At 43.9% G+C, this 21,466-nt stretch overlaps 1 protein-coding gene across 1 annotated transcript; it reads left to right on the top strand.

Annotated features, from left to right (window-relative positions):
- Positions 1-1,695: 1,695 nt before the first annotated feature.
- Positions 1,696-14,500, top strand: LOC104168592 (antigen WC1.1-like; the record flags this gene model as incomplete). The annotated part of the gene is made up of 13 exons (XM_009709219.1): positions 1,696-2,017; positions 3,515-3,919; positions 5,504-5,818; positions 6,601-6,912; positions 7,362-7,679; positions 9,003-9,317; positions 9,592-9,906; positions 10,736-11,050; positions 11,246-11,281; positions 11,592-11,729; positions 12,024-12,119; positions 13,146-13,229; positions 14,325-14,500. Coding segments are annotated over 13 exons (3,147 nt in total), but the record flags the coding sequence as incomplete, so codon positions are not given.
- Between the last annotated feature and the right edge of the window lie 6,966 nt (positions 14,501-21,466).

Here is a 21,466-nt window from a genome sequence, read left to right as displayed (position 1 = left end):
CCTAAACATCCCATAATAAGCCAAGTACCATTCCAAGATGCTCTTCTCTTGCATCCCATAGAGTGTCCCATACCCTCTGGGCAGTAGCCCCCCCTCAGCCTCTAAGGTGACACAGAAAGCCCTCATGTTGATTCATCCGATGGGTTTCACACCTGGACAATGGGGCTGATGGCTCTGCGGGGAGAGCCCTAGGAGGGCTTCCCCCTCCTACCATGTTCCTCTGTTCTCCTTTGCACATGGAGACAAGCTTTCCGTCACATAACCTAACAAACGAATGCCATCCATATTGTTGTTAATTATAACTGTGACTGGTTTTGACAGAATTTGGCAGAAGGTTTCAGGTTTTTCTTTTTTGTTTCAATGTTTGTTTTCACAAACACCTACAGAAAATCATTGTTTACATCAATTCAGAATACTGACTCAACATGTTCTGTGATTCTGTGTATGCTTTTTACTCAAGCAGATACGAACCTTTCTGTAAGTAAAGAATCTTTTTTATGAAATGAGCTTCCAAAACTCTGGCCTTAAAATTCCTGACTGGGATAAAAAATACAATTCCTGAACAAGCCCACTTTTTTTTCTTTACATATCATTACATCTTAGGCTCCACGCTTCAGCTTTTCTAATGTTTACTGTGCCTGCGTAAGCCGCAGACTCTGACCTGTTCCCCCGTGTTTCTGGGGCCCTAGCAGGCCTTTGTGTAGCTTGGCTTCCTAAGAACTGCTTCTATGTGCCACCGTCATTCTGGCATTTGAATGTTAACAAAGTTCTCCCTGTATTTTCTAGCCTTTAAGTCCCTGTGCTAAGCTACTGTATGATATTTGAAGCATCTATAGTAGCAGTCCAACATTGTAAAGCAAGAAAGCAACAAGTGCATCTTCCCACTTCTGTCAGGCTCTTTATCAAGTGCTCTCTGATGACTGTAATGTTATTTTGTGAGTCCATAGGCAAAAGGACTGGGAAATGTGTATCTGTACCAAAGGAAAGAGGCAGATCTGGGAGTATAGCAGGGAAAAAGGGTTCTTTGGGCGTCAGCCCTCCCGCAAGAGATGATGGGGCATGAGGAACAACATAAAGACCTACTTGTCTTCTGCTTATGCTGCTGCATCTCCTGAGATAGCTTGCCACCTTTCATGAGTAATTCTCTTGTCTCGTTGGGTAACTCAGATTAGGGAACCCCATGGCTAAGGCAAGTGACGAGGGAAAGAACAAAGAGTATTGGGACACTGAGTTGCAAGTAATAATTTTTCTGAGAGGAAGAAGTTGAGGCAGACAAGGGAAATTGCTTCTTCACACCATACTGAACTCAGGAATGAAGGAACAGGTGCCCAGCGAACATTTTCAGATGAGTATCATCATGGCGGAACAACAAAGAGAAAGGAGGAGTTTCTGTTGAAGCCTCTGTGAATCACGCAGCGAGGACATTACTCAGCATTTCCCAGCCCTGATAGGTCAGAAGAAGAGAAAGCTCGCCTGTCATTAAAAATAACTTACACTTTAGCAGAGCGGTTAGCTCAAACTTGTAAATGCAGACACCGCTCCCTGCAAAAAAACCTTAAGTTGGACTATTTAGAAAGGTGATCTGAGTAAGTCTGATTTAAAAGTAGATTAAGAGTAATAATAACTCATTAACCACCTACAATAGCTAATTGTGATTAGGCACTGTCCTTTCCATAACCTTGCTCTGTCTCTTCATACAAAGGTGCTGATGAATTGAGGTTGTCAAATGGAACTGGCCCCTGCTCTGGGAGAGTGGAAGTAAAACATGAGGAGCAGTGGGGAACCGTGTGCGATGGTGACTGGACCATGAAAGATGCTGACGTTGTTTGTAAGCAACTACAATGTGGATCAGCTGTTCAGGCCCTTAGTCGAGCTACTTTTGGAGAAGGATCTGGACCAACGTGGTTGTATCGAGTTGATTGCCGTGGTGATGAATCCGCTCTCTGGAACTGCTCACATACAGGATGGGGTGCTTTTACCTGCCCTCATTACTTTGATACTGGAGTGGTCTGCTCAGGTAAGAAGTCATCCAACCTTGTATAACAGAAAAATGCTATGAGGCTGAGATCAAACTTTGTCCTAGCTGGATAAAGCCAAGTACAGCACAGAGGTAACACTTTCTCCACGGTCTCTGCTCAGCCAAAGCAAGTTGCATCAGCATTAAGTCTTCTGCTGAGTACAAGCATATATCTCCTTTGCCTGGGTACAGTAATGACATAGAGCAGAAGCAGACATAGTAGATGACATAGAACAGAAAAAGAAACACTATTTGTTTCTACTACAGCTCTCCCAGGCAACAGGAGAGCACTACTAAACTTGTTTTTGACCAGGAATGGGAGCTAAAAAAACAGGTGTAGATAGAGAACCGAGAAAATGCTGTGTTGTGCCATACAACTGCCCTTCTTCTCCAGATCTTTGTGTAAGCTAAGACAGGACAGTCTGCAATGGCAAACAAAGCCAATGTCTGTTTGGCTGCCTTCCTCTACAAGATGTGGTTGGTTTTGCTCTTTGGATAAAGTACCATTGCAAGAGGCTTTTTTTCCTTTCCAGCTTCAGGACCTTACATTTGTCCTTTTTGATTTTTATAAGGTTCCTGTCAGCCCGTTAATCCACCCTGTTATCTCCCCCTATTCCCCAAACTGATAAGAGTGCCCTCCATCACCTCCTCCAGGTTGTTGGTAAAGATGCTGAACAGAACAGGTCCCAGGAAAGACCCAACAAGTGGTATTCCAATTATTGCTAGCCTCCAGGTAGAGTGCAGCCCACTAATCACTACCCTCTGAGCCTGACCATCCAACTCACTTTTTAACCATGTCGTTGTCCACCCACCCAGTCCAGTTTGGACACAAGAATATTGTACAAGACGGTGTCAAAGGCATTGCTAAATGTGAGGTAAATGACGCGTGCTGGTCTCCCCTCATCCACAAATCCAGTCACTTTTACCAGAGAAAGCAATAAGGTCACACAGGCATGATGTACCCATGCTGACTCTTCCCATTCACCTTCTTGTGCCCAGAAATGTGTTCCAGGAGGACTCACTCCATGTTTTTCCCAGGTACTAAAGTGAGGCTGAGCAGCCTGCAGATCTTTAGCCTTTTCTTTAGTCTTTTTAGCCTTTTCTGAAGATGGGTGCAACATTTCCTGTTCTCTCTTTCTGGGGCACTTCAGCTTCCTATTCATTTGAATAATGAAGTCTTGAGGACACTCACTGGGAAATGGCTATTTATTTATTTATTTGGAGATTGCTACTTCTCAAGCATTTGGCAAATGTTCAAAACTTCTCTCCTCTGTACCTTCCCAAGGATTTAGTATTTTCACATACTAAGAAATAAACATTCCCACATACCATTTTCTCTCTCGTTAGTGGCATACAGGAATTGCCACAACGGTTATTTAAAAGTGTCAGTGGTCCTGAGAGAAGTGACATGTGTCTTGCCCACGAAGGTGTGGGAGTTACTAAATGAGGTTAGTACAACCAACCCTTGATGCAGGATTTCTTGGGGTTTTTTTCCAGGTTTCTCTGGGCTGCGTCTGACTGGAGGGGACACTGCCTGCTCAGGACACCTGAAAGTAAAGCAAGAAGAAACTTGGGCTATGGTCTGTTTTTCACACATTGATTTCAAAACTGCCTCTGTTATATGTAATGAGTTAGAGTGCGGCCAGGCTGTGCGCATCTTGGGAGAAACTCACTCTGGAGACAGACATGAACTGATCTGGCAAGAAAAATTTCAGTGCTTAGGGAATGAGACTCACCTTGCACACTGTCGCAGGATGCTGCAGCATAGTGAGACATGCTCTCACGATGCCACTGTTGTATGTTCAGGTGAGACTTTGATGGACGTAATTTACATGTGTCCTATATGCCTTCTTCCTGTCAACCCACAGTTCAGAACCTCTGTGTATTTCTGTGGTCCTCAGGGTTCTTGGGTGCTTCCCTGTCACACCTTGAGTCATCCAGGGAAGGCCAGGGAGCAACAGAGAGCAACCCCACAACCTCTCATTCACTCTGCTGAGAGTCTGCATTTAACGTGGCCTGTTCTAACCACTTCACTTCTGCACCAAGGATGCAGATCTCAACATTTCTTTTGTAATTTCTTTTATGCTACTAGAGGTCTGCACTCAATAGTGCTGAGAATTCCTTCCATGTCTTTCTCATATACATAAAAGGAGAGATGGCCAGAGCAGACAAGCAGGAACATTGAGAAATTAATTTCTTTTCTGTGCTGCCAGGGTGTATGTTAATTCCTGGCACCTCCAAAAGGCCAAAGGAGGCACAAGTTACAAATTTAAGTTATTTAAAAAGAAAAGAAAAAGAAAAAGAAAAAGAAAAGAAAAGAAAAGAAAAGAAAAGAAAAGAAAAGAAAAAAGAAAAGAAAAAGTAGTCATAGGTCTGGATGACTTTAGTTGTGGCTGCCAGGTAACATTATTTTAAGAAAAGAAAAGAAAAGAAAAGAAAAGAAAAGAAAAGAAAAGAAAAGAAAAGAAAAGAAAAGAAAAGAAAAGAAAAGAAAAGAAAAGAAAAGAAAAGAAAAGAAAAGAAAAGAAAAGAAAAGAAAAGAAAAGAAAAGAAAAGAAAAGAAAAGAAAAGAAAAAAGAAAAGAAAAAGTAGTCATAGGTCTGGATGACTTTAGTTGTGGCTGCCAGGTAACATTATTTAAGAACTCCATGCACTCATGGCTGCTGGGGGCTCTACATACAGCTAACTTATTGCCACCCACTACAAAAGTGATGATTAGACCTAGCAAACACAACTTTTTTCCTGAGGGCACAAATCAAAAGGGGTAAACTGAACATGAGGCAGAACTGCTGGCAACACCTTGTCACAAAACAAGCCTGGAAAGGAACGCAGTTCATGTCCGTTTCCCACTTGAAGTGCTGCAGTCTGTTTTAAGACTACCTCGGACACTGTCCCACTGGCCATGGTGATCTGGAGCGCTGGCTGGGGAGCTGTGGCAGCGCAACAGCCCGGTTAAGGTCTCAGTAACCGACAGGTCTTGGCTCCTGCCTCCATCTTCCAAGAGTCACAGCTGAGAGCAGAAATCCAGGTCTCATTAGGGGGAGTACGATGCAAGGACCAGGCAAGGGTAAGAAGTACCAGCATGAGAAGACAAAGGGACTGCATGGGCCTGGCAGTAGGACACCATAGTCCTACCCATGCCGCACTTAAATTATCACAAATACGCTGACGGGCATGGCCTGTTGTGTTCAGAGCCTTATGCTGCGGCATGGATGAAAGCTGAGAATTGCACATTGCAGTTGCTGCTTACCAGGCAACGTGAGATGACCAGCTACTGGGAGAAAGAGTGCTACTGGTAGCTCCTACTCTGAGTTTTAGTCACGTAGTGCAGGCTACGACATGGACAACAAAGACTGACATGCTTCCCAGTACCCTGAGACATAGTTCCTTGCAGTTAGTTCCTTGCAGCCAGATTTCTTACAATTTTCGATGCAATAGCACCAAAAAAAAATATGTAACTGCTAAGTTCCTTTATTCTTTCTGCAGGCTATGGCGGGTACAGGCTGGCAAACGGCAGTACCACATGTTCAGGGAGAGTAGAGCTTCTTCATGGAGGCACGTGGGGAACCCTGTGTGACTACTTGTGGGATTTACCAGCTGCCAATGCCCTCTGCCAGCAGCTGGACTGTGGAGTTGCCCTGCTGATACCAGATGGACAGTCCTTCGGGAAGGGAAATGGATCTGTCTGGAACGGCACATTCAGCTGCAAGAAGAATGGTTCGAGCCTGAGACACTGTTCTGTGAGCGTGCTAGGTCATGATGAATGCCCCGCTGGAAAAGACGCTCGTGTGGTATGTTCAGGTGAGCTGTGGAAAGGTCTAAGAGGAGAAATGAAAAATTCCTTCTTTGAGGAAAAATACAGACCCAAAATCCAGAGGGTGTCTGTGGAGCCAAGCTTTGTCTTTTGTTTGCTGCTACAGGCATTCCCAGGAGTTGAGGCTGCACCACAAGGCTGCTCTCTCTGAAATGCTCCTAGTGCCAGGGAATAGCACGGACAGGGCTGCTCCACAAGGCAGGGTGAGCTGGGGGCAGAGGCTGAGGACAACACAGGCAGTGTCCTTGTTCACCAAGACACAATCCAAAGCATCTGCACAGAGGACAGAGGACGGTACTGATGACAAGGTCTATGGACAGTCCCAGACAAGGCAAAATAATCCATCAGATGGAGGATCCAGCTGGAGAGTACAGTCAGGAGTAGCAGGAGACAAGGCTGGAGGCAGTTACAGCAGTCCCTGGTCCAGGTTTAAGTGAGGCCTTGGACCATCACACTGAGGGTGCATAGCTGGAGGCTCTAGGTGAGGCTGGTGAGAACAGTTAAGGTCTGTTGGCTCACCTAGAGCCCTGAAACCTAGTGCCCTGAGTTTAAAAATTGCAAAGGGGACCAGATCCTGATTTCTATTCATTCTTCTCAGTAAAATAGGGTGGACTGAAGTCTAGTTATGAGTACAGAAGTTCCAGTGGCCCAGTCATTTTTACTACTGAACGCTAAGGAAAACTCATTCCCATTTCCCAGTCTCTTTCAGGTCATGCCGACGAGCAGTTACGAACACGACATCTCAGTACCCACTTTCTCTTATATTCAGGGTGCCCAGGGGGCAGGTTGGTGAATGGCACCACATGCTCTGGTAGAGTGGAAATCCGCCACGGAGACACGTGGGGAAGACTCTGCCGCTCCCACTGGAATTTGCAAGCTGCCAGCGTTCTGTGTCATCAGCTGAACTGTGGCTATGCACAGTCAATCCAGACAGGAGACCGTTTTGTGGATGGGAATGGACCTGTATGGAGAGATGCTTTTCACTGTGAAGGGACGGAGTCCTGCCTGTGGGATTGTGATCAAGTGACTTTGGGCAATCCAACGTGTTCAGCCAGAGAAGCAGCCACTGTTATTTGCTCGGGTAAGTCAGGAGTGGCCTTTCATGGGTACTGCAACTTCAGACCAAAGCAGCATTGGTGATCGCACTCTGCCAAGCAAGTCTGGTTTGTCAGTCTGTCTTTAATGGCCTTGTCCTCTCGTCCCCTCCCCTCCCTTCCCCTCTCCTTCTTCCCTTCCCCTTTCCCTTTCCCTTTCCTCTCCAACTTTCGTTTCAGCATAGAAACAACGTGCCTGACTCCTCACAGGATCTAGTCTTTGAGCTGGGGAAGCCTTTCTCACTTCTCATTGCAGATGCTTATCTGCGTGAAAGCAAGCAAAGCCTTAACAGAGACTGTCTCCTTAACTAGTGCTGAGAATTATTTTTTTACCAACATAGAAATTTGTCATCCATCTCTCTCCTGCATGTTACTTCTACTGCAGTAAGAGCAGTAGATTATTATTCAATACATTTTCCAACTCTCTTGAGCCCAGGTCTTGCTGAATCACTCAGACTGTCAGGTGGTGAGAGCCGCTGTGATGGGCGAGTTGAGATCTCACTCCACGGCATGTGGAGCAGAGTCCTGGATGATGACTGGGACATTAAGGACGCTCATGTGGTATGCAGACAGCTCCAGTGCGGAATTGCCAAGAAAGCCTACTACCTTCTAAGGTCTGAGCGAGGCGTGGGTCTTGTTGGCTTAAGAAGTGTCCAGTGTGCTGGAAATGAGACTCAGCTGATGCTCTGTAAGACCTCCCATACTCAGACAGTGCCAACGGGAGTTGCTGAAGATGTTGGTGTGATTTGCTCGGGTGAGTTACTGTCCGAAAGGTACAGAATGCCTCCTAGTGTTGCCTCTGTGTTGTCCGAAAAGCGGATTCGCGCCTGGTATGCAATAAGACAATCCTACACGCTCAGGAGAGATACTGTATTTACACAGGCCTGGGTGCTCGGTGGACTTTTCCACAAATCAAGCACATCAACAGCAAGTTCCAGTGTCCCTTTTATACACAAAAATCAGGGATCAGTATTTTTCCATGCACACCTAACAACTACTGATTGGTTAGTGATTTACACGTGATTACATAGTCATTTCTACAACTGCACATGCCCAGGGGAAGGGTCTTCACCTGGGCAAGGGTCTTCTTGACCTGTGGGTGCGATTTTTAGGATTATAATGAAGGCAGGTTCCTACAGGACACCTTAAAAACTAATTTCATTGCCAAGTTAGTTAATGGAATGGTCGCTTTGCCAGGTTGTCACATAACTCATCTATGCTCAGTAGCTTCACACAATCAGTTCCAGGTGTTCTTCATCAATTTCCAGGGCTTTACATACCCTAACTCCCTTCATGAATCCCTTATTGTTAATCAAAGTCATCTTGACCAAGACACAAAGCAAGGTAGAACACAGTTTTCTATACAGATAGTTTGTTATCATCTAGCTGTGGTCTCACCAGATCTTAAATAGGCATGGGTCTGAGCTTGTGGTACCCACCTGCTGGTATACTCCAAGGGACAACTGATGGTTAAGGAAGCAAGTGTAATATACATAATGCTTTCTTCATCTGAATTTCTTACAGAATTTATCTCTCAGAACCAAAAAGAAATAGTAGAAGACAGAAGCCATAAGAACACTAATTTGGCCATGACTGTCACACATTCTGACTGTCTCTTGGGAGTTAAATAGGTTTTATTTTGTGACATTTCTATATTTATACATACCTGCAGCCTTTCTAAAGTAAGTTAGAACTGTCTCTACTGTTATTTTGTAACCCATCGGTAACAGAAACTGTCTCTATCTCTGTCTAACTAAATGAGTTTAGATAGCAAACAGTTTCTCCGGCCTTCTAAGATAAGGTGCTCTCTGCATATATATACTTAGTATGGATAGGCACTCCTTCTTGTTTGCAACATCTCACAGGAATTACTCAAACATTTACCTGATGCAGGAGTAGGCCCTTCCCTTTACATAGTTTTAGCATCACAGGAGCTCTGGCCCAAGAAACCATAACAGAAGAACTGGAATATAAGAAGAACATGATGCCTTAAAAGTGCTTTTAAACACACAGCCATGACACTGACCTGTGCATTATCATTCTATTGCATGCTGGTGGCTGGGTTTTCTTCCTGCAGGTAGCAGACAGATCAGGCTGGTGAATGGAACAGAGCGCTGTGCTGGGAGAGTAGAACTTTATCACGATGGCATCTGGGGCACCGTCTGTGATGATAACTGGGATCTATCAGATGCTAATGTTGTTTGCAAACAGCTGGGATGTGGACATGCCATCATGGCATTTGTCGCTGCTCATTATGGTGAAGGCTCGGGACAGATCTGGCTGGATGATGTGAATTGCACTGGGGCTGAATCTGATCTCTGGACATGTCCCTCTAGGGCATGGGGCCAGCACAACTGCCAACACAAAGAGGACGCTGGAGTTCTGTGCTCAGGTGTGTTCAGAAAAACCTTTTCTGAGTCTATGGGTTGATGTGGACATCACTGTTGTTTGTTGATGTAGATGAGGGTGAATGCTGGCTAACCAGAGAGGATCACTGTATGACTTTTGGTTTTAAGTGTTTGTCACTTTTAGAGCAGTTTCCTCTGGCACTTCCTGATTCAGAGTGATGAACAGGATTGTCAGCGGATTCTGGATTTCACTCATCACAGCCAAGATCCTAGCAGAATCACGCCTTTCTAATTCCAGTTTTACGTCTTCACTTCTAGAGTTCCTGGCTCTGAGGCTGGTGAATGGCAATGAGTGTGCTGGGCGGCTAGAAGTTTTCTACAATGGGACGTGGGGGAGCATCTGCTCCAATCGTATGTCTCAAGTCACCGCAACAACCGTATGCAAACACCTGAACTGCGGAGATGGCGGGGAAATCGCAAGAGACTTCACATATGGCAGAGGTTCTGGGCCCACATGGCTGGACCACGTTGACTGTACTGAGCAACATAGCTCTCTCTGGCAATGTCAGTCAGACCCCTGGGATCCTCAGTCATGCGATAACCGAGCAGAAGAGACGCACATTTCCTGCACTGGTAATTAGAAATGCATCTGTAGAGGACTGCCCAGACATATACGTAAACCTATGCACTCATATGCAGACATTGTAATAATTACCTCATGTTCATTTGTTATCTGGTATATATTATTTCTAGTTTCATGCAAGTGGCACAAGCATTTTTCTTTGTCTATATCCTTGACGTAAATGAGTGAATTAAAATCACATGAGTGTCACTGAGTGCAGTTACCCAGTGGAAATCCCAAGGAAGTCTCTGATAGGATGGTGCCATTGCATATTTTTAAAGCAAAAATCTATGCTACACAGTCAGTCTGTGAGATCTGAGTTAGGATCAGACCTCTCAAGAAGTCTAGAGGCATGTATGTGTTTCTACATGTATGGAGGCATATCAGTGCATATGTACATGTACACACGTGCACACACATAGCCAGGGACAAGGTATGAATTAGTTCAGTTCCAAAGGTCTATTTCTAATGCCTGCTTTTATGACAGTATTTCATACCTATGCACTCTAAGATAAATGATTTCTAGATGACATTCAGATCTCCTAAATAGCCAAACAGTGATCCACCAAGTACTAAATAGGCCGTATATATATTACAGGGAAAAATTAACTTGATGATTAATTTTCAGGCATTATACTCCCTTGTTCTTTTCAGAGAATAATGAAATTATTTACTTCAGTATTTAAATTCTGCAGGAAGAAAAGAGGCAACGTCTCCAGCCACATTTGCTGAGTGTCCAAACTCCACAAGCTGTTCAGGTACCTCTACCTCTTTGTCTCTATTGGTCCCTATGGACCCTCCTGCTGTTTCAGCAATACAGAAGCTTTCTGTGTTTTACAGACAGGGAGAAGTTACGAGTCATAGGAGGAGAGGATGGATGTTCAGGCAGAGTGGAGATTTGGCAGCAAGGTTCTTGGGGAACAATCTGTGATGATTCCTGGGACATGGCAGATGCTAATGTTGTATGCAGGCAGCTGGGTTGTGGATCTGCTGCGTCTGCGCTGAGTGAAGCTGCCTTTGGGGAAGGGACTGGTCCCATCTGGTTGGAGAAGGTGCATTGTAAAGGAACAGAGCTGTCTCTTTGGGACTGTCCTGCCAAGCCCTTGTTTGGCAAAAACTGTGATCATAAGGAAGATGCTGCTGTGGATTGCTCCGGTTAGTGACTGGTCCTTTGGTTCACTACACAGATCTGGGAAGGAGGTGGATAGAGAAACATTATGTCAGCTGTATATCCCAGTGACTAGCCCCTTCATAATTTTGACTGCGGGAACCTCACAAATGACATGAAGATGTTCTCCCTATTTTTCACACTTGCCTCTTCCTTAATCTGCACTCGCCTTCCTTTTACAGGTATGACAGAAACAACAGCGTCACCCACTAGAGCAGGTAAAACATTCCTTCTTTTCCCTCTCTTTCTTTGTCCCATCACATGAGGATTTAGTGTTCCTCATACTGCATAGCAGGTAAATCAGCAGTATATTCCAGCTCATCAGAAAGCACCTCCCGCAGCCTTTTGTAAAGGAGAGCCGAGTGGCACTATCCCCAGCTGCTGAATTCTAGCTGCTTGAGCAGGACCCACAACTGGGCAGCAGGTGACCTGCCTCACCCTGCTAGCGTGGGCACAGCAGGAGGCTGTAGAGGAGAAGCCCTTAGGGTTATCTGATTTTCTACTTGTTGCTTCTACATCTCCATTCAGATCCTCCCCGCCGCCCTGCAACAGCCAGTACAAGAATGTCAATGCCTGTCATCCTCTGCATTATCCTGGGGGCCCTTCTCTGCCTGGTCCTTGCCATTCTTGCTGGACAGATCCGAAGTGCGAGGGCACAGCAGAGAGGTGGGTCCCTCAGGACTGGTATGAAATACCTCCGTGACGTGGCTGGCGGGTCTTTAGTTGGCTGGGGAGATGGGTGACTGAGATGAATGGGATCTGCCTCTGCCACCACACTGAGATTTTCACTTACCATCTGGCAGTGAAAGAGCCCAGCAGTGCTCAACCTCAGGCAGCACCTCTTGGTGACTTTCTGGGTACCAATCAGGCCATGTAGACCCCTTGAGGTCACTTCTTTTCATGACCCCGGCCTGAGTATATGCAGAGACTGTGTGAGTGATCATTGCCTTTTATTTTCAGGCTCCAGACTATCCTATGACCCCTTCTCTGAGGTTGTCTATGAAGAGATTGACTATAACCTGATGAGGGAAAAGCAGGGCATGACTGGCTTCTCAGGTCTGTGTGTCTTAGAATCATAGAATCATAGAATCATTATGGTTGGAAGAGACCTCAAAGATCATCAAGTCCAACCGTATACCTGATGCCACCCTGTCCACTAAACCATGCCTTGAAGTGCCACATCTAAACGTTTTTTGAACATCTCTTGCTCTTGAACGTCTTGCTCTTGTCAAGAAAAAATACCTCCTGGGGGCCCAGATCCCAATCTGATACTTTGCAGCTCCCAAATCTACTGGGAAACTGAAAACTCCTAGATTTGAGGAGAGGGGTTTCCTGCCCACTGGACTCTGCCAATTCCTCTCCTAGGCACAATTCATTTTGTGCTGTCCTCACTGCAGCCATAGAGCACAGAATCATAGAATCATAGAATCATTATGGTTGGAAGAGACCTCAAAGATCATCAAGTCCAACCGTATACCCGATGCCATGATGCCCGCTAAACCCACTAAACCATGTCTTGAAGCGCCACATCTAAGCATTTTTTGAACACCTCCAGGCATGGGGACTCCACCACCTCCCTGGGGAGCCCGTTCCAATGCTTAACGACTCTGACAGTGAAGAAGTTCTTTCTAATGTCCAGCCTGAACCTCCCCTGGCGCAACTTGAGACCGTTCCCTCTTGTCCTAAAGGAGAAGCATAGATCAGTACAGGTCAAACAAACAAACAAACCACAAATAAACAAACAAACAAGGCTCTTGCTGCAATTATTGAAAGCAGGAACAAATAAAGGAATAATTTGTGTCTCCCTCCCAGCAGCTATGTGTCTCTGTAGGCTTCCTCCCATCGATTACTTTTCTCCCTTCGTGGCTTGCCTCCCCCATGAGCCACGAGAGGTGTTACGGGGCCCGTGAGGGATTCTGGGCTATCTCACTGTAAGGCCTTTACCTTGCAGGGGTAATACTGACTGCCCAAGAATCTGTGGGACTTGGATGGTATTACTGTAGCCTACTCTTTTCCTCATGATGCAGTCTTAGCAACTAAGGGGAGTTTAATCTGATAACATACTCTTTCTCATTTGCCTAGATTCTTATTCAGAAAATTCAAAAACAAAGGCACAGTTTTATAGCGGGGACAGTGATGAAGAAAATGCTCCAGGAGCAACTCAAGGTAATGGAAGATGGGGATCCTACAAAGAAAGAGACCCAAAATCAGGGTAGCTTTTAATTTCCAAAGCATTATTGGTGATGAAAACTTTTTTCTTGCTGCACTTCATGTCTACTAGCAATGTCTGGATGTGAACCAAAAATTTCTGTTTAACTGTCGTGGTGGAAGAATGTCATACAATCTTGTATGCAAGTGCTAGTCCTTGAAAATAAATGTTTGCTGGTAGTATTGCACTCTTCATAGGATCCAGTCACATGAATCCAAAAATTTGACAACTGCTTCTCCCAGAAATTGCAACTGTAACAGCTTGTAAGCTGTTGTTTCTGATAAATGGGGAGAATTAAGACAGAGGAAAAACATGCTCCAAATAAGAACACTGGCTAATCAACTGGAGTCGATTAGGGAACTTTAATCCCAGTGATCTGAAGAAAATGCAGTTTGCCATATGTGGCAAATGTGTTTTAATCTGAAAAAGCTGAGGGACAGCATGTGTTTGGAGAATAACTGCATTTCCTTAGAGCTGACCAAAAAGCTCTCCTAGCTATTGCCTGGTCTCCGAGAGATCAACCGCCAAAGGCACAAGCAGCTTTGGACCTCAGCTGCCCATACCCCAGACTCTCTCCTGTACCATGCCTTCAATTTTATTTTCTATTGTTTTTCTTATATTAAGATTTTTTTATTATTTAAAATTAAATTAAAAGCTTTTCTTTTCCTTACTTGCTTTGAAATGCTTATCAAGATAATTATTCCAAATAAGATCTCCTTTTCTTATACAGATTGAATATTGAGTACTAGGTAAAAAGTGAAATAGGAGTGATTCAACTGACTTTTAATTTTATATATGTATTATTTGTATGTCCATGTGCATATGTATATACCATAAAACAGTGAAAACTAATATTCTCTGAGGGATGGATTCCAGTTCAGTATAGACCACAGAGCCAGCTGCCCCTGAGGAATCAGAGCCAGCTCTGCACAGAACTCAGTTTGATGGATGGACTACCATGGATAAGGACCTGGCTGGATGGCCGCATCCAAAGAGTTGCAGTCAACGGCTCAGTGTCCAAATGGAGAGCAGTAACAAGTGGTGTCCCTCAGGGGTCCGTACTGGGACCAGCACTGTTCAATATCCTTATAACGACACAGACACAGGGATCGAGTGCACCCTCAGCAAGTCTGCAGATGACACCAAGCTGAGCGGTGCAGTTGATACGCTTGAGAGAAGGGGTGACATCCAGAGGGACCTTGAGAGGTTTGAGAAATGGGCCTCATGAAGTCCAACAAGGCCAAGTGCAGGGCCCTGCGCCTGGCTTGGGGCAATCCCCAGGATCAGTACAGACTGGGGGATGAACGGATTGAGAGCGGACCTGCGGAGAAGGACCTGGGGATACTGGTGGGTGACAAACTGGACATGACCTACCAATGTGCACTGGCAGCCCAGAAAGCCAACCATGTCCTGGGCTGCATCCAAAGCAGCGTGACCAGCAGGTCGAGGGAGGGGATTCTGCCCCTCTGCTCCGCTCTGGTGAGACCCCCCTGCAGTACTGCCTTCAGCTCTGGGGTCCTCAGCACAAGAAGGACATGGACCTGTTGGAGCGAGTCCAGAGGAGGCCACAAAGATGATCAGTGGGATGGAGCACTTCTCTTACGCTGAGAGGCTGAGAGAGCTGGGGTTGTTCAGCCTGGAGAAGAGAAGCAGAACTGCAGATATTTTTCTCCATAGGTTTCACCTAAGTTTGTAGCCACATGTCCACAGGCAAACAGCCAAGGATGGCTACTTAGCTAGATCTTTTCAGAGAAATTTAACAGAAGGTGGTTAAAGCAATGAAAAGACAAGGGAGCAGGTGCTACACAGAGATAAACAAGAAGTAATTTTTCATTGTGCAATTATAAAATGAAATGGGGAATCTTACTCTGAAATAAACCCTGTCACTGTCTCCTTCTCCAGATCTTCTTCCCCCTCCTGTCCCTCCTCCATATTGGTTTTCACTTTCTATTTGTTACAGTAATATATAACAATTATTGGAGCTATATTATTGCTGTCTGGAATACCTCAGAGTCCTCTGGAGGATTCTCAGTTTATTATTGTTCATTATCATCATGGTAATATCAGTACTACAGGCCTTTATCACTGGATCATCAGCTACTGCTTTCTCTAGTGGAAGATCTCTCCCTGTCATAGTTAATAACTGTACTGTTCCAGAGGTCTCTCCACTGCCTGGAAATACCCTGGAAGACGGTTATGATGACGTGACAGAAGCTCCTGGACCTAAAGATGCTTCTCCTTCTGAGCAGAATGAGCAGGAAATCCTTGGGATCCCTGAAGAAAGTGACAGAAACAAGGATTCACAGACAGGTGAGGCCAGAAGAGCAGTGCTGTTAGTTTTCGTAATCTATAGTTACTGTACTGAACTCAGGGAAAATCCAGGTGGAGGGCACCTCAAGGGATCACCTAGGTTTTATCTTACCACTGTCACGAAGGAACACTACCTACCTACGTGAAGAGCGTAGGTTAGACGTTTGTTATTCTGTTCTTACAGCCATTCAGTAGCAGCGTTTCCATAACCACTGCAGGTAAACTATACCCATGCTGTGCTTTCCTTACAGCTATAAAATTCTTGCCTTTGGCCTAACCTAGGTCTTCACTGCTGCAAATTAAAATTGTTACTTCTTATTACGACGACCGTGGGGACAGAGGAGTTACTATTATCTTGGTAATAGTTATTATCTTGGTAATAGCCTTTTAAGTACTTGAAGACTGTTAACGTATCTCCCCTCTGTTTTGTTCCGTATTTCGTTTCTCTGGACCACCCCAATCTAAATTAGTCCATTTTCTACTTAGGTCTTGTTGACTAGACCTCTGCCCATTCTGCATGTCTCCACTCAGGCTGTGTCAGTAGGTCCATATATTTCAAAAAGTGTTTTGAAACCAAAATTTTACAGTATTTCTGTACAGCATGGGGCTAAGACCTTACCAGTGTCAGGTAGAGCAGAAGGACCACTTCTCATGTCTTTCAGTGTATCCTTCTGTTTATGCGTGCGTGTGATGTTTCCCTTTTTTGCAACAGCATGACACTCCTGACAGTGTTTAATGTCTGGCCTGACACAACTTCAAATCCTGCTCTGTAAAATACTACATACCATTAGACACTGTTCTTTCTAATTATGCGGTTGACTGATTCTCCCTTCATCTGTAGTCTTGTTGTTGTCCTTAGTAGATTTCATTCTATGCTCATCAAAACTTTGCCAGGATCATTTGAATTATAGTACAGTACGGTATCATCTGGAAAATGTAGTAAAAACATGTGTCTTTTATCTTAGGATTTAATAAAAATACTTAGTTGTGTTTAGGGTTGTCAAAGAATCTGACCTGGTACAGTGAGCTGCACTAAAAATACCATTTTTGACTGATTTGTACCCAGTCTACAGAGGTTTGAGTTAGACCATATTTCTCTAGTTTACTTATAAAAATATCATGTGAGTTGAGTGACGATTTGTTCTACTCCCTTATAAAAGCACTCTTAGATAATCAAAAAGAAAAATCAGATTTATCTGGTGTGATTTATTTTTGATAAATCCATGTTACCTGTTATCTAACTGCTTTTTTTCTTCTGTCTCCTTACAAGTAGTTTATTTGTTCTCCTATCTTTATGAAGTTGAACTTTCTGTAACTCCTGATCTTGTTTCTTCTCCCACACACACCACCTTAAAAACAAGTTGTTCATGTTTTCCCAGTCCTTCAGAGCCTGTTCTCTGTGAGGTCTTAAAGACAGTGGATAGTGCTTGGAGGCTGGATTCAGCTAGGTTTTTATTCAGGCACTAAATTTTGTCAGACCCATCTAATTCAGAAAGAATTAACAAAAAAATATTTAAGATAGACTTTTCTTTCTCTGAGCACTTAATATAACTGTGGAGCACCTTCTGATCAGCAGATAAACTCCACCCTTTGGGGTAGTGATAAATATATTTGACAGACTGAAGATATGAAAAAATAATCGAAATATTTTAGGTCTCAAAGTGATTAAAGAAACATTAGAGTTTGGGATTTTTTTACCAGCCATGTTTGTATTCATTTTAACTTTACGTATAAAGTAGTATACATTTTTGCCTTACTTACTTAAACGAATTTGTGTCTTTGTGAACCTCACTTGCTGTTGACTTCATACAAAGCTGCTCTGTTATGCTGACAAACTTTGCTGTTTGCAAAAACTGCATATAGTTAAGGTATATTCATCTCTCTCATCTGCTGTTGGTCTTCTAAATATCAGAAGATACCAGGGGTTGCTAAATCTGGTAGTCTGATGGAGGTTCCATGTCCCTAGGTCCAGCCAGTAGTGAGGCTGAGCATGTGTAGGCATGCACACGCATGCACACACATATAATACAGATATGCAGATACACAAGGCTGGCTTGTAGAGACAACACAGACAGAAAATATAGCACTCAAACACAGGCAGCACCAATGGCCTCATCCTGTTCCCCTCTGGCTGACCAGGATGAAAGCTTATCGGTGGAAAATGTATATGTACACACACAGTATGGATCCCTCCAGTAGCTGTCCCTAGACACTCCAGTAACTGGTCCTGAAAACCCCTGCCTTTCCAGTTACTTATACACTCACATGCACACTAACACCCACACACACGCAGGGCGCATCCCCCAGTAACTGGGCTTAGACACGCAGTCTACCAAGTCACCAGCCCCTGGATCTCCTGACCTCCCACCACGGCTGGTGTCTGGGCACGTGAGCCCCTGAGACCCAGAGTCCCACCCCAGCTGGTGGCACTTAAGAGTTCTGTCCACACCAGCCTCTCCAGTTGCTGCCATCACAGACGTGCAGATCCCTCTGACTCATGGTCCAGCTCTGGTTGCTGGCACTTAGACCTCCATATACACAGAATATATGTATCATATGTATCATATATGTATGTATCATATATATGTATCATATACATATAAACAGAAAGCCCCCTTAGCCAGGAAAACAGTTAGAAATGGAGTTTAAGAAGAAGACAGGACAGACGCCGCTGATCAGATGCAGGGCATGGCCAAACATGCATACTGGCTAGCAGCCTGTTTCTATGCCACCAGTCCCTCTATCCTCTTATCGTTCTATTTTCTCATGTTTGTTCCTCCCAAAACTGCATTGATCCCTCTTTCTCTGTGCTTTTGTTTCCTCCCCTAAGCAGCCCATGGTTAAGTTGTCTATAATCCCAAGATGCTCTTCCCCTGTATCTCACAGTAAGTCTTATACCTGTGTGGGCAACAACCCTCCGCAGTCATGGGTTAACATCCTCTTAATGGGTTTCAAACACAGATAATGGGGTGAGCACTCTCCTGTGATAGCCCTGGGAGGAGCCAGGTCAGGGCACATCTGTGGGATGAACAAGGACAGATCTACTAAGGCAGTAAAATAGAGTTGGGTTATTTAGGGATTTTGAAGAATTGCCTTTATTAGAAGTGTTTAAAGTTAGATCAGCAACCTGTTTTCTGGGAACAGCAAGCTTGATCCTCAGCTACGTGTACATGTAGCAGGAGGCAGGATGAGACAAGCATTTCTCAGCTTGTTCATAGCCACGCATACCTAAGGTTCTAATTGCTGGAGGAGACAACTGACAGTCTATGCTGCCAGCTGCACAACCATGCTACACGATGTGCATTTATCTCTGTGTTCTTCCCTTCATGTTTTCAGACTGGAGTCCTAAAGTGTCAGGAAACAGGACCTCTGAGGCTGAGAGACATTCATCCCCTCATCTTGAAGATACAGGCTATGATGACATTGAAGAGCTGGGACACTGATAGAGACTGCTGAGCTGTACTGACCACTTTTGGAAATACACCACCGTTCGTAAAATGCTAGTTGGGTACTAGTAAAAACAGAACAACCTGCATTTAGGATTACTTTACCTAAGTTTGGTTTACTTGCAGAGAGGCAATTACATACTTAGAAGATATACAAGCATGACTGTTAAGAAAATCTTTCTAATTCCCCTTATAAATTCTTATTGTCAAGACTGCCTGGACACTTTTTGGTTTTTATTTCTAAATATTTTCATTGTGATTTTTTTTTCTACTGCATTAATTTTTTGACTTATGATATTTTCTTATTAGAAGTGGTTTAAAGATCTCTTCTCAGATTTATGCTTCTCCTCTCAGATACACAGGACAGTTTTCTGGAGATTATTAGGAATGGAGACTTGAACTGCAAGAAAATCATCAGAGTTCTGTTTCATCTTTTGGATATTCTTGCTTGTCACACAGAATATGAGGACTAGAATTAGTTTTCTAGATAGTGCTTTGTAAGATGAGAACCTGAGCAAGAGGTTATTCTTGTCCTCACCCTAGATGCAGGCCTGTCATTTGAATTATGTACAAGTGAATCACACATTCGATTGGAAGGAAAAGATTCTCTTCTTTTTTCTTCCTCTATACCATGATGACTTACTGTCTCCCAAAGTCATACCAATTATATAGTAAGAGAAAGTTTAATTTCTTTGCACAAATGGCAAGCGGTGGTCATACCTATACGTGTCTGTCATATCATTTCTTTTAATCGTATGAAGGCAGATTGAAAAAGTCCACGTGTTGATGGAACAGAAGGTGAAGTATTGTTGTCTTGGCCCCTAATGAAATTTCTTTCACGTCTCAAAACAAAAAGCCTCCCTTGCATTTTGTCGTGTCTCTTGGCCTCCATTTATCCCCCAAAACCTGAGCCCTACCCTTCCAGTAGGCACTCCCTCTTCACCCAAAGCTGCAACTTTATTCAAGAATGTGAAGGAAATTTTTTATGAACCTTATTCAGATCAACTAAGTATCTCAAAAGAAAAAGGTCTGAAACTTCAACATGGATATGATTTTTTGGATCAAAGGATAAATGTAGTGGAAACGCAGGCTGTTGAGAATTTGCCTAGAGCATGCCAGTGTAATGATGTGTTTAGAAGAAATACCTGTGAGAGTCACCATAATCTAGATGAGACTCTCATTTGTACATAAAAACAACAGTTGTGCTAGCCATCATGATACATAAAGTAAGGTGACTTTGTCCCCAACAGCTGAGAAGACACACAGACAAGCAAATCCTTTCCCAAACAATCTCACTAACCTCATTAACCCAGCATCAGGACACCTTACAACCCTGCACCAAGGACTGAGGCAGAAGAGGGTGCACTGAAATGAACCAAATAATTCTTTGTATTCCGTGAGCATCCTGGCAAATCTGCACTTCCCTGGCTGTCTCCTCAGCACTCAACGGAGCTTCTTGTGGAATACCGTGAGGGCACAGGAGTACTTGGTACTGCTATGATTCTGTGATGCATAGGATCTTTTTATCTGTGTAACTTTATCCTTTCTGAGCTAGATGGGAAGTAGTGAGGAGTGAATTCAAAATGAAATACAACTCTGGCAAAGACAAGGCACTCTGTTAAAAGGGGTCCTAAGGGAATGCAATGACCTTGACATCTAGCTCCAGGCAACAGCGGTTTACATCTCTGGTTAAACCCAGGATCACAAGAGGACATAAAGCCATTGCAGCAGCCAAGTCTTTGAGAAAGGAATTCTTGCCGATTGCTTCTCCAGTTGAGCTGAGTATTTCCCAAGTGACCGAATATAAGGGTATATAATCCTCAATGTGTTAAGTGGACTGATCTTGGAAATGTGCCCACTGTGTTAAAATCTGTAACCAAACTCCTACAGTATTACGGGTGCACCTGAACGGGACCTGCCCCAGAAAATTTTTAGGATAATTGGAGTAATTGGACTGAAAGCGTATTAACAGAACAGAAGAATAATAAGAGATGTAAAGTGGCTTAACTGTGGGATCTACCAGGCAAAATTTTCACTCTGAAGGATGAAAACAGATGCTTACAGAAGTACGTATAAGACCTCCTGTAAGTAACAGATCCCCTCAAATTATCAAATCAGAATCAATATTGGCTAACGAGCAGGATGAAAAACAAGAGAATCAGGCTAAGGCTGAGCTCATTACAAATCCATCTTTAAAAATTGTGAAAGATTCAGGTACAAAAGGAAAATACACAATTGCAAAGGTATAGCCTCAGTTAACAAAGAGTTTTAAACCTCATGGAGTTTGATAGCAGAATTCGAGTGTTGCATACAAATTTCAACCTCACCTGATTTTACTCAGTTTGATCCCTCTAATCCTCCCATACCTATTTTTCCCTATATCATCTTTTATTCTTTCTCAGCTCTTGTCATTAGACAAACACCTAGACATCCTGCTA

Source organism: Cariama cristata, unplaced genomic scaffold (genome assembly GCF_000690535.1).
Source record: "Cariama cristata isolate BGI_N322 unplaced genomic scaffold, ASM69053v1 scaffold11621, whole genome shotgun sequence".
Classification (NCBI taxonomy): Eukaryota; Metazoa; Chordata; class Aves; order Cariamiformes; family Cariamidae; genus Cariama; species Cariama cristata.
The sequence above is the reverse complement of the archived record's forward strand: the minus strand, read 5'-3'. Positions and strand labels throughout refer to the sequence as shown.